General features: G+C 35.4%; 2 protein-coding genes across 9 annotated transcripts in view; one reads left to right on the plus strand and one right to left on the minus strand.

Moving 5' to 3' along the window:
* Nucleotides 1–2,458, plus strand: part of LRP11 (LDL receptor related protein 11) — a 49,045-nt gene extending 46,587 nt beyond the window's left edge. For both annotated transcript variants that reach the window (XM_074368173.1, XM_074368176.1), the window contains one exon: nt 550–2,458. In XM_074368173.1, coding sequence (XP_074224274.1) covers nt 550–714 — 165 coding nt within the window. In that variant the 3' untranslated portion in view covers nt 715–2,458. The remainder of the gene's footprint in view (nt 1–549) is intronic.
* The window catches only part of PCMT1 (protein-L-isoaspartate (D-aspartate) O-methyltransferase), a 43,520-nt gene that overhangs the window by 5,183 nt on the left and 25,202 nt on the right, over nt 1–13,135 (minus strand). For 5 of the 7 annotated variants that reach the window (XR_012508541.1, XR_006728577.2, XR_012508542.1 and 2 more), the window contains 4 exons: nt 12,582–12,686; nt 10,742–10,862; nt 8,910–8,995; nt 4,238–4,407 (listed from right to left, as the gene is read on the minus strand). Coding sequence is in view for 4 of the 7 variants with exons in the window: in XM_074368177.1 (XP_074224278.1) it covers nt 4,238–4,407; nt 8,910–8,995; nt 10,742–10,862; nt 12,582–12,686 (482 nt within the window). In the remaining 3 variants the exon portion in view is untranslated. Of the gene's footprint in view, nt 1–4,190; nt 4,408–8,909; nt 8,996–10,741; nt 10,863–12,581; nt 12,687–13,135 lie in introns of all 7 variants that reach the window. The other 2 variants (XM_045524702.2, XM_074368178.1) reach the window with 1 other exon arrangement.

A 13,135-nucleotide genomic window follows, 5' to 3' on the forward strand; every position in this document is an offset into this window, starting at 1 on the left:
TTAAGAAGAATAATATGGAACAAAGGATCAATTGGATACCCCAGGACCTATACTGACAATCCAAGAAATGCTCAGTCAACTCACAACATCTTTTGCATGTGTACATGGCACTTCACGAAGATATCTACAGACAGAGCACTGTGAAATGAGAACCCTGAAACATTCCTCAGTTTCATAAACCAGAGATGGACTTATTCCACTGACTCTTGTAGCATTAAAAACAAAGATAAAACTTGTCAGAAGATTAACAAAATATTGATTTCTAGATATATAAAATAAATATACTTAAATAAAATACAAATTTAAAAATCATTAAGAGTTTATGAAGCAACTAATACAACTATTACACATCCACATTCATGAACATGATACCACAGGTTCTGGGTCTACAGCCTATGCATCTGGCATTCTCTCCCCTTCTACTAATCCAACAAAATTGCAAGGAATACTTTTCCAAGTTATAAGGGGGCAAAAGTCTACCTTCAAGTTTGGGGTTTTATTTGGCACTAGAATTCAGCACACCCACTAGTTCTTTTTTTTTCCATCTAGTTTCTATCACACCTCCTCAGCAAAGACTGGATCTCACTCACGGAGCACTGCAACAACTCTGCATGCCTCAGTAAGAGAAGGATGGAAAAGCTGGTGAGAAATCAGAGACTGTTTCATAAGAAAGCACCAGGATGTGTTCTTAAATTAACCCTGAAGAAAATTTAAAAGAACAGAAATTATCTAGCCTGGCAAGAAACTAAGGAGCTGTTTAGACGATAATTCCCAAATGTGGAAGAGCACTTAGAAAATGGTAAATGATCCTTTTAACCACATTCTATACTCACTACCACTGCCTTAATTCAGGCCACCATCACTGCACCTCTGACTTGTACAAGCACCTCCTGTTTCTGACCCTAGTTTTAACCCTTTCCAATCTACTCTCTACCCCACTGCCAGAGTTATCTTTCTGAAAGGTAGTTCTGATTACTTCGCTGCCTGGCTCCTATACTTCCACTGCTCCCCACTACCTCAAGGCAGAGTCATCACGCTATACTCTTAATTGCCTGTTTGTCTTATCTTTGGATTTTTTTTTTTTTTACATCCCTGTCATGAACTCACAGAAGTTCCACGAGAATGGTCAGTTTCAGATTCACAGCTATGTATTCCTGGCTCTATAATCCCCTGCATAGTGGGTACACCCATACTTTTTGAATTAATGAGTGCATTAAGGTCCTCAAGCTGAAAAATATTTAACAAATTTAACAACAGAACAAACTGCCCAAGAAAAGTATCAGATGTTGCTTTTCCAAAGGTAATTTTAAAATACACATTTTTTTTTTCATGTCAAGAACAGTTTAAGCACAGATTAACCTGAAGGGATGGGAACAGGGCACGTAAGAACTAGATGTCCCTCAATCTATTTCAGACCTAATTTTAAAAAGAAGCAGGGATATCTGCTGCAGAGGAAGGAAGGGGTAGGAGGTGGTGGTGAGAGCTGATTTCAGACTACATCTGTAACCTGGCTGCTTCCTCTCAACTTCCGGTTACATCTGCCCCATGTGACGCCCTGGTAGACAGAAGAGGGCAGGAGGAGAGAAAACTGACGTGATTCATAGTTCTCGGAGTAGCTGCTTTCCTCTGTCACTACAGCTTCTGCAGAGACCACACCCAATCCTACTTCTGCTGTCCTCTGCTCTCAGTGGTTTCCAGTAAAACTGTTTACTTGCCTTTAGGTTTAGAGTGGCAATAGCTTCCTGCTATCGTCCTGGGTATGACCAGTCCCTGGGTATGTCAACAGCCTTTAATGGTTCCCATAACCTTTCCCATATTTCTTTGAACAGTCCCTTCATTAAAATCACTTCAAAATCCTAGCTGAGCACACTTCTGCTTCCTTCCTGGACACTTAAGAGTTTACGAATACAAACAAATAGATTAATGGTCTCTTAAGATCTTAATTTAACTGTTGATGTTTTTACCCTTCCAAACATCCTATTTTCTAGTGATTTCTTTCAGTACAATTTTATTTTAATGTAGCAGTTGTTTTTTTCCAATTTCATTCCCAGACTTTGTTTTACTCTTTATATTCTTTAAAGATTTACATCTAAGTAAGTGATTATCTCTGTAATTGGAACTACATCTTTGGATGTTAAAAAATGTGTTTGAATAGAAAATTTGCAATAGAAAAAAGTAGAAAGTCCTCCTACTACAACTAAAAAAACATTTCCAATGATGCATACAACGAAAAATTACTCAATGTTTTAAAAAGCTGAAAGCCAAATAGAAAACCAAGTACATATGTGTGTGTGTGTGTGTGTGTGTGTGTGTGTGTGTGTGTGTGTGTGTGTGTATAAATAAATGTTTGGTGTATATATTTATGCATGACTGGGACATTGTGCTGTACACCAGAAACTGACACGTTGTAATTGACTATCCTTCAATTAAAAAATAAAAATAAATATTTGGTAAATGACTGAATAATTGTGCATAGATTTTTAAATTATTTTAAATTTAATACAAAAGTTTAGCCTTATCAAGAGTAAATAAAAGTGTGTGGATGTCTGAAGCTTATATAATTGGGTTAAGGGGAGAACCTCTCTACGAAGGGAAAAAAAAGGCAGACCAAAAACAAGACTATGCAAATAAAATTAGGTATAAGGCCATGAAGTTTAAGTTTCATTAGCTTCAAGCTTAATCCACCTCTGGTTATAAAAACAAAATTCCTTTTTGTAATTCCTTCATCATTAAATTACAGATGGAATGTTCAATACTAATATTTAACGTGTATAAAAAGAGAAATTTTAAACTTACTAATGAAAATCTAAACTCTTACTTGATACCAAATTTCTGTTATTTCAGTGACATGTTTGCCCCTTTTATACAACAGCAAGATCACAATTATGTAATGGTATAACCACATTAGAAGCAAAATGAAGGGAGGTCATAATTAGTTGTTAACAACTGTATCTGATCCTGACTACTAAGACTGATAGCTTTTTAAATTTTTTTTCAAGAAGTGGCTGTGCTCTAGGTTAGAATTCAAAGAAAATAGCCAGAACTACATCAGGTGAGGAATTAAAATGGAACTCCGAGTAAGCTATCCCAGAAATGGCCAATCATAATTTAGTTAAAAGTGAAATCTAGCTTTGAACAAACTGAGTTAGATTCATTACCATTTCTGCAACTGAACATTCATCCAAAAGGCACCTTTCCTCTTTAGAGAAAACAAAATTGAGAGGTCTATTGAACTTATAATCACCATTTTACTTATTAAGAAATTATCTTAAAATAAGTACCTCTGTCAAATAAAAATAGATTCTAAAACAAGGAAACAGGCTTTTCTTATTTTGGCATTTAATTTCAAGTAGTCTTAGCTAATGTCATTCTTACTTATTGATCTCACTCCCTCCCACTGGAGGGAGTGGGAAGGGCAAGAAGGAAGAGAGGAAAAAGAGAAATCTTGGCTTCAAACAAAATATTCAGATTATGCTGAGACATAAAAACAAAAGTGGGCGTTAAAATGAGCCATGCTGTGCTGAAGATTATGCTGCATGCTGCTGGCCCTTTGGGTGGGTGTGTGAGACCTGGGCACTCGCTCTGAGCCTAGAGAATCCCCTCTTCTCCACAGGAACTTAGAGTAGCTTAAATACTGGCCAGCCTGTTCTACAGAATGGTGAGAAGTTTATTCCTTACAGTGGCTCTGAAACAACAGTGGAATGTAAAACAGGCACCGATGGAAAGAGAGAAATCAAGCTGAGAGGGAGAACATCCTCTCTGGGATTTTGACACCTTCAAAAACTGGGACAAGATATTTTCCTTCTTTCTCTTCACAACAACGGTATAATAGAGAGTGAATGGGGCAGGAAATGACAGCCCCATCTCCTCGGATGAGAGCCTTTGTTTCCATGATCATACACAGCTATAAAAATTGAGCTGTCAATATAGAAATAGAGTGGCCGAAAATAAAATACCCTTAGAAATACTGAACTGTAGCTGAAATCTTCTTTAAAAAGAAAAACACCTTTGTGCCAACCAAGTCTCACCCCCCTTGCCCAAAGATGAGTTAAGCCAAAAGAACAGACCATGCAAAACCTTTCTACGTTTTTAATGTAGTGAATTTCTGATGTTAAAATGGAGTAGCATAAAGGTGACAACCAAAAAAGCAGCTCTTGTAGTCTAATCTCTTAAAATCCACACCCTTTCACCTTGCATGTGTGGAAGAAGAAAGAGCAGAAGATAAAATCACTTCCACCTGGACCACTGCTTTTCTTTATCTGTTAAAGGCACGTATATCACTCCCATCAGAGGTTTCATTTTGACACTGCCATCTTGTAGCTTGTCATACTGCTCCAACATCTGGTTTCCACCTGCAGGACCAACTGGCAATATCAATCTTCCACCAGGCTTTAACTGGTCTATTAGCTGAAAGAAAAAGTAAAGCACATACACATCAAGTTATAGATTTTATATTAATAGTCATTTTATATCACTATAAACAACAGTCAGTGTCCATGGGCAGAAAGCAGAAATGTACTTCATTTAGTACATACATACTTTAATTATTAAACTTATTACTCAATTACCTACCTCCTCATTTACCTATCGACCTCCCCCATTACAGTACAACTTCTCTGACAACAGGGACTGTGTCTTACTCATCTTTGTGCCCTTAACATCTAACATAGTACCTGGTACGACGGCAATGCTCAAAGTGTGTGAGTTGAACCACATAATATAGAGCTATCCTCTTTGGGAAGGCCAAAGGCAAAGGAGAAAATTTCGATGGCTTTATGCCTGTTCTGAATCTTTGTGGTTTGGAGGGGAGGAGCGAAAGTACAGAAAATCAGCAAGGAATCCCTGCCCTATCATAGAATTTATCATAGCATCACTGAACCAAAGATAAGGGAGCCTTGGTTTTATGACTGAACTTAAGATTACTGGCACCATGACATAGTGAAGGACGATAGGACTGGAGTCCCTGCTGTGTTAGGACAAAGACGCCCCTGTTAATGAAGAACCGAAACTACTTAATGAAAGCCCCTCCAGTAAAAATTTTAAGCCCTATCCTACCATTTGAATGTAGCCTTACAGATCACCACTAACCGAAAGCAGTAAGGAAGAAACTTTACTTTGGACAGTATTATCCCAAGGAAGAGTGCCTTCAATTAAAATTTTGGTTGTCAGCAAGTCTTATTTTTTCCTTTTTAATTTTTCTAAATGCCAAAGTTTTTAATGAAAAATAGCAGACTTCTTCCCCCTACTTCAATCTTGCTCCCTAAATCCAGTCATTTAAAATACTTTTTGCTGTGTCTTTTTGTAGTGCTTAATTCTGAAGCATGTCTTCTATTTTTTTTATTGAGATACAACTGACATATAAACATTGTATTAGTTTTAGGTTTTATAACATAATGACTTGATATATGTGTATATTGCAAAATGATTACAATAAGTTTAACCAACATCAACTATCACACATAATTTTTTCCTTGTGATAAAACAAACTTTTAAGATCTACTCTTGGTAACTTTCAATTATATAATATGGTACTGCTAACTATAGTCATTATGCTGTATAATATTTCCTTTTTTATTTCAAATTACATGTTAGATCAGGACTGAATTATCATAAACTGGGTTCTCATAAACAGTTGTCTCTTGGTATCCAAGGGTGATTGGTTCCAAAACCTTACCTCTGATACCAAAATCCACAGACCCTTAGTTCCTTTTATAAAATGGTGTAATATCTGTACATAACCTATATATCCCATATACTCTGTTTGTCTGTTTATGGGGGGAGGTAATTAGGTTTACATATTTAGTTTTAGAGGAGGTACTGGGGATTGAACCCAGGACCTTATGTGTGCTAAGCATGAGCCCTACCACTTGAGCTCTACCCTCCCCGCCCCCTTATCTCATATACTTTAAATCACCTCTAGACTACTTATTATACTACAATGCAAATATTATGTAAATAGTTGCCGAGTGCGACAAATTCAAGTTTTGCTTTTTGGAAATTCCTGAAGTTTTTTTCCTGAATATTTTTTATTTGTGATTGGTTGAATCCTTGAATGTGGAACCCCCAGATACAGAGGGCCAACTGTATTCTGTTTCTTTCCTCCATACCAACCAATATCATAATTTTTTATTGGAACCATTTTCAGTTATGACTGTGTAAAAATAATCCGCAGTTGAGCCAAAAGGCAACCGATGACGGTTTCCTTTCTTATGTAATAGTTGTTATCCTTGCAGTTAAAAACTGAAACTTTTTTTTCATTCACATTTTTTTGGTAACTGTTTCTAAATCTTTGTACCCACCCAACAGCTTCTTCATGAAATTTTCACACAGTCAAACCTATCTAATTAGTGTCTTCTTTTTTTCTTTTCTTTTTTTTGGGGTAGGCTCCCTTCTAGTACCTGCTCCAAATCTGGACTGGTTATTCTCCAGGCCCGCTGCATAGCTTTCATACTGGACTTCCCTTTGCAGTAATACGGGAGACTCTTACCATTTCTCTCCTGAACAAGATGTGCTACCTTCCTACATCCCATGGCTTCTTGTTTTAGGTTTTTCCTCTCTCTCTCTCCTCCCTCATTTTTTTGATGATATTATTAAAGCAATTCCTCCAGAAGTATTCAGTACATGGAAAGTGAAACAGTACCTGGGAATATTTCTAAAGAGAGGGACTGAGATTTGCAAGTCTAAAATTATCTTTACTGGATGTATTTAGCAATATGTGTGGGTACAGAATTCAAGATTGGAAATCACTCTCAATTCAAAATTGTGATGGTGTGCCTCTGACTTGTTCATTCTAATGCTGCTTTTCTAGTCTAATGCCTTTCTGATTACCAATCCTTAATGGATTATCTATTCTGTTTTTCTGGAGACTTTCAGAATATTCTCTTTATCCCTAATATTCTGAAATTTCACAATGATATTGTAGTTCTTTTCCCCCTCCCCCTTTTCAAAAAAAACTCGTTGTACTAGGCACTTAATAGAGCTTTTCAAACTGTAAAATCATGTCCTTCAGTTCTTAGAAATTTTCTTAGGGCTAAGGGCTTATTGTTCCTCATAAAGAATTTTAAGTAGCACCCCCTCCTTTCAGGCCAAAGCTTCATCTCTGATTTCCAAGGTCCTAATGCCTCTAATATCTAAGCTTTCTCTGAGTTTTGCAGAACGAATTGCTTCTGCATTGATACTCCCCTCTGCAGTCTCTTTGGTTCAACTTCCTCCACCCTTCTGGGTCACTTATTACGCCATCTGCTTTCTGTCTTCACACACTGTAGAGTTCAGGATTGCAAGTATAATCTCCTAGATAACTGAATATGGAGTTCATGTTTCTGTTTCTTGTTTTTCCACTTGTTTGGGGGGGATATCCAAAGGAGGCATAAACACCTTTTTTATCTTAAAACTGGAAAGCCCCTTCAGCATGTCTATCTTTAAATTTCATCAGATGTAAAGACTCCTATAATACTTGCAAGTGCTACTACAAGTGTTCAAATTCATATTGGGCTAAAGCCAGAAATGCCCTTCAAGATCATCTTAGGGTCTTAGTGGGGGGGAGATGAGACCTGCACCCAAGACCTTTCATTTAAACACAGTTCTATTTCAGTTTTTTGTTCCTACTAGGCTGCCAATATATATTTTTTTAAGTTTAAAAACCTACTGGTCATGTGTTCCTATGTGAAAATTCATTGAGTCATTCATTTATGACTTGTACACCTTTCTATATCATGTTAGTATTTCAATTAAAATGCGTTAGAACCACTGGTTTGCTTTTTATTTTTTTAAACAGGTAATGGGGCCAGAGAAAATAGGTGATTTTCCTAAAGTCATTCAGCAAATAAACAACAAGTCAATGACCAGAACAAATTTCTCAGCTTTCAGCTTCTCATAACTGTCTACACATACAAAAAAGAACACTTCCGGTTGGGGAGCAAATGAGGCTTGGCAGAAGACACAGGGTCACTTTTAGCCCCTTGTCATCTAGTCAAGAACCATGTAAAAATCATATGTAACAGAAACCTAAGCCAAAAGATTATCTGGGCTGACATAGTTTATCAGAGTCTTACTAAAGTGAAAAATTAATTTGATACTTAAATATTTCCTTGACTATGTAACACATGTTACTGGAATATCTGCCCTCTCGCTGCAACTTTACAAACCCTATTATTCTTTTTTTTTTTCAATTGAAGTACAGTCAATTACAATGTGTCAATTTCTGGCGTAGAGCACAATGTCCCAGTTATGCATATACATACGTATATTCGTTTTCATATTTCAAATCCTACTATTCTTTAAGATTCAGTTCAAATTCCATTCTTGTATGAAGTCTCGACTATTCTATGCAAAATTCTCTCCCTCTCTTAACTCCTGCAGTACATATTGTCTTTTTCCTTCAGTATCTATCACATGTTAATGATATGCTATCATATCATTAATTTCCCTGATACATGTATGACACATCTCTTCTATAGCATAAAGTTCCTAAGATGTATGATAAATACTTCCTGGTGTTACCCATGTACCTAACATAGTCTTGCAAATTCTGATACTGAATAATACACCAAGTGATTATCAGGTCATGAACTCCAGAGGCATTTTCCCAATTCTACTGGTGTACTATTTTTTAGCTGGATCAAATTCTGCTCCAAATAAGATAGCCATGAGCTAGGGTTTAGTAATCTTCTTGTCATTTATATAATTGTTTGCATATAAAAAAACCTGCCTACCATATACAATTAAAATGCACATGTTTCAATTAAAAAAAGTTGAGCATCATTATTCACCTCCTAAAATAAGGAAGGAAAAAAAAAAGCATAATGTAACATAGGTGATATTTTGACCATCACCTAGAAGTCACTTCTCTATAAATCTTCTAGAGCTTTAGCTGGATAAAGCATATAAACACAGAAACAATTTCAACTCACTGCCTGGGGCACAACTGGGGCTGCAGCTCCTACATGAATAGCATCATAAGGTGCTTCTTCGGCATATCCCATTCTTCCATCCCCCACTGAAAGAGTAAGAAAATGCTTTAAAAATCTGTTCAGCTAGAACTACCCAATGTGAAGAATTACAGGAGATTTAAAGCAAGGAAAGAACAGATGTTTAAATAAATGATGCTGGGACAACTGGATATCCAAAGTAAAAATAGACACTTGGACCCCGAGCTCATATATACACAAAAATCAATGTCACAAAGATCAAAGATCTAAATGTGAAAAGCTAAAATGATAGTGCTCCTGAGAAAGAATATAGGGACATATCTTCATGTCTTCAGAGTAGCCTTAAACAGGATACAAAGCACTAGAAGAAATTGGTAAGTTTGACTACAGTGAAATTAAGAATTGCTATCTATCAAAAAAGTACCAATATAAGGCATGCCAGAGAGTGGGAGAAGAGATTTATAATATGTATAAATAGACAAAGGGCTAGTCTATAGAAGTCCTACAAATCAAAGAAAAATATAAATAACTTAATATCCGAATAGCCATTTCACAAAGAGGAAATCCAAATGGCCAAACATATGAAACGGCATTTAATCACTAGTTAATAGGAAAATACAAAATTAATATCACAGAGTTACTGCCATACGCTAAGAGGGCAACAAGAAAAATCTAGTAATACCAAGTACTGGTAGAGATGTGAAGCAACAGGAGCCCTAATACACTGCTGATAGAAATATAAGTTAGTTCAATCAGTTTAAAAAACAGTTTTTACAGTATCTATGGTCACTCTATGAACCTGCAACAACACTGCTAAAGAAGTGAGTGCCTGTATGATAAGTGTACCTATTATGCATCTGGACTTACGTATATTGTGAATATGCAGCATTGTGAATATCTCCAAATCAGAAACAATCCGAAATATTCATCCAGAGTAGGATTAATAAATGCATTCTGGTAATGTTCCTACAATGGAATGCTGTACCACAATGAAGATGAACCATATGCACAAAGAAGGATGAATCTTACAAACATAATATTGAATGAAAGAAGTCATTCATCATTCAACATATACTGTATGGTTCCATTTAGCTAAAGTTCAAGATTAAACATCATTTATGGAAGTGCAGTTAGGTAGGAAATGCATAAAAGTAATGATATGAGTCACTACTAGGGAAAAGGGAGGTAGTTACGATGAGGAAAAAGCCAGCAGAGGACTTGCAAGGTACTAATAATGTTCCATTTTTTGATCAGTGTGGTGATTAAATAGGTGTTTGCTAAGCTTCACATTTATGTTTTATGCATATTTTGATGTCTGTTATTTTTCACAATATACAATGTACTCACATGGAAATATTTCCATGTTTACTACTGAATGGAAAAAAAGCAAACTAAAGGACAATATGTAGGGTATGGTCAATTTAAAAACCAAGTGTGTGCAATTTATTCATATGTATATTTACATGTCTAGAAAACTTAAGAGGGAAGAAGAGGGGCTTTCTTTTCCATCTTACACATCTCTGCACTGCCTAAATTTTTTATATTCAACACTTGTTACTTTGATATTACTCCTTAAAAAGCAATGAAGAAAGAACTTAGCATGGCATTTTCTGAAATAGTTAACAATCATGTCACCCATGATCAAGACAGAGTCAGTGTAACATTTAGAGTAACTGTTCTTCTTACTTAGTACTTAAAAGTACATGTTTAAAAAAATGCAGCAATTAGCTCTGCGTATTATTTAGCTTGCATGGGATTTTTCTGAAAATAGAAACCCTCCAGAGAGGAAATTTTTGAAGTTTTCTGATACTCACCAACCAGCTGCACTCTCCCTGAAGACAAAAGCATTGGATCGTCCTTTCTGACATTATTTATTGAGTCATCTACTAGCTCTTTAATGTGGTCAATTCCTATGACTTTTCCACTAGATCCAACCTGGAAGTGAGAGAATAATTCAATAGTTCACTGTTCTAAATTTGTTTTTCAAAGTGTTTCTTTATCCAAAGTCATATTCTGCAATGAGAAATCAAGACAAATAAAAAGCTTAAGCCTCCAATTAGACTGTTAAACACTCAGTTTACTATAAATTATTTGTCAAGTACAAACTTCTCAACTATAACCTCAAATGAATAATGATATTTCAGTAATTAAGAAGCTAGAATAAATTACAAAAACTTCTAATACTAAGAAAATAGTATTTAATATTTAAATCCCATTTAAAAGTGTGACTTTAAATATAAAAATGTTACATAAAAATTTTTATAGGGATTTCTACACCTGATTCTACTCCCATATTTGGAAAATATAAAAATACTAAAAAGGTCCCAAGTATAAATATTAATTGTAAAATAAATTTAACACTATAAAGGCTCTGAAGTCAGACTACCTGGATTCACATATAAGTTTCACCACTTACTTATAACTGCATATCCTTGACAAGTTATTCTATCAATCAGATTCCTTAGTTGTAAAATGAGGATACCTCATAAACGATGTGAGTAGTAAATAAGAGAATACATGAAAAGTGTTCAAAACAGTGACTAGCACATGATAAATGTGTGAAAACCATTAATTAATACCATTTTTGAAAAGATAACACAGAAATCTAATGACTTTTTAAATTATTATGCCTCTGAAACCATAAATATGTTAGGTATAGAGAACAAGTCACTAATTAAATAGCATTCCTAGTATTTAATTATATCCCATTAGTGAGGGTTTAACTTATACAAAACAAGTCAAACAACAGAAAAGAAATATTTGAGTCCTTATTGTGTGCCAGGCACTGTTCTGGATGCTTAGGATACATCAATGAAAACAATTCAGACAAAATTCCCACCTCCCTGGAGCTTACATTCCGGTAGTCCGTCGATTATGTATTCATAGCAAAATAAATGGATTCTAGTCCAAAAAGGATCCATAAACCATAATTTAACTAGACCAGAACCTTCCAAGTTGGCCTCCAGGAAGAAGATTTCTCATAATCAACCTCATTTGATTATCTGAGCAGAGATGAACCTTTACTACAAGGTGCTTGAGTAGGCCTCCAGACTTACACTCTGGATAGTCATTTACTAGATAAAGACTCCGGTGATAAAATTTGAAGTATAAAGAACAAGGCATTTTCCTAAGTGCGTTTTTCTTAATGTAAAAAAAGCTCTCCTTCAATCCTGATAAACCTGTAGGAGTGTCTGGAAATCAGGCTTTATTATGTTCTGCTAGATGAGAACTGGGAAGAATGAAGTCTGGGAGCTACTGGTTGTCACTCTGCAATCACAGGAGCACATACGATAATGAAGCCAACAGAAGCCAACATGTGGAAGAAAGCAAAGTCAAACCAAGAACTGGAGAGAAACCCATTATCCATAACATCATCTCATCTTCTTCTGAATCCAGCCATACAAGAAGCCAGATATACCTCTAGACTTTTTCATTATATAAACCAAATAAATTTCTTTTTACTTCTGCCAGTTTGGACTCAATGGTCTGTCACTTCAACCAAAAAAAACCTAAGTGATACATATTCCAACTGCTATCTTAATAGAACTTATAAAGAAAGGAAGAAAAAACCCTTAAAACTGCTAGTGAAAAAAATATATAGCCAAATCACATAATATGCTTCTGTCAGGCCAGAATGGAAAACAAAGCTCTTACCATACGTGCAAAACATGCAGTAAGGATTCCACTTCCAGATCCTACATCAAGAGCTTTAGCTCCTTCATGCAATTGATCAAAGAGAAGTTCTAGTGCATACGCATGCTGCCAAAAGAAAACAAAGCAAGTATTCTTTTTTTTCAAGATTCTATAAAGTATACATACAATGGCATATAAATAAAGTTGCTAGCTTTATACCAATTTTCCTACTATTGTCATCTACCAAAACAATGAAAACATATTATATACTTATACACAGGAATTACATAAGAAAATTCTTGTTTGATTAAAATTCTTGCATTTAGATAAAGTGTTTCAGTAATTTTAGATCTCTAGTGTGTGAATTTTATAATTTAAATTCAAATTCAAAGTCAAAAGCTACAAAATGACTTACAATAAAAAGTCTCCAGCCTACCCCTGTGAGTCCACAACCAGTCTCACTTCCTGAGGGCAACCAGCAACCAGTGTTACCAGTTTCCTGCGATTTCTTCCAAATGTATTCATTTTATGTATATACTAGCAAATACATATGCATTTATAAATTTGTTAATCTT

The sequence above is a fragment of the Camelus bactrianus genome, chromosome 8, assembly GCF_048773025.1.
Source record: "Camelus bactrianus isolate YW-2024 breed Bactrian camel chromosome 8, ASM4877302v1, whole genome shotgun sequence".
Lineage (NCBI taxonomy): Eukaryota > Metazoa > Chordata > Mammalia > Artiodactyla > Camelidae > Camelus > Camelus bactrianus.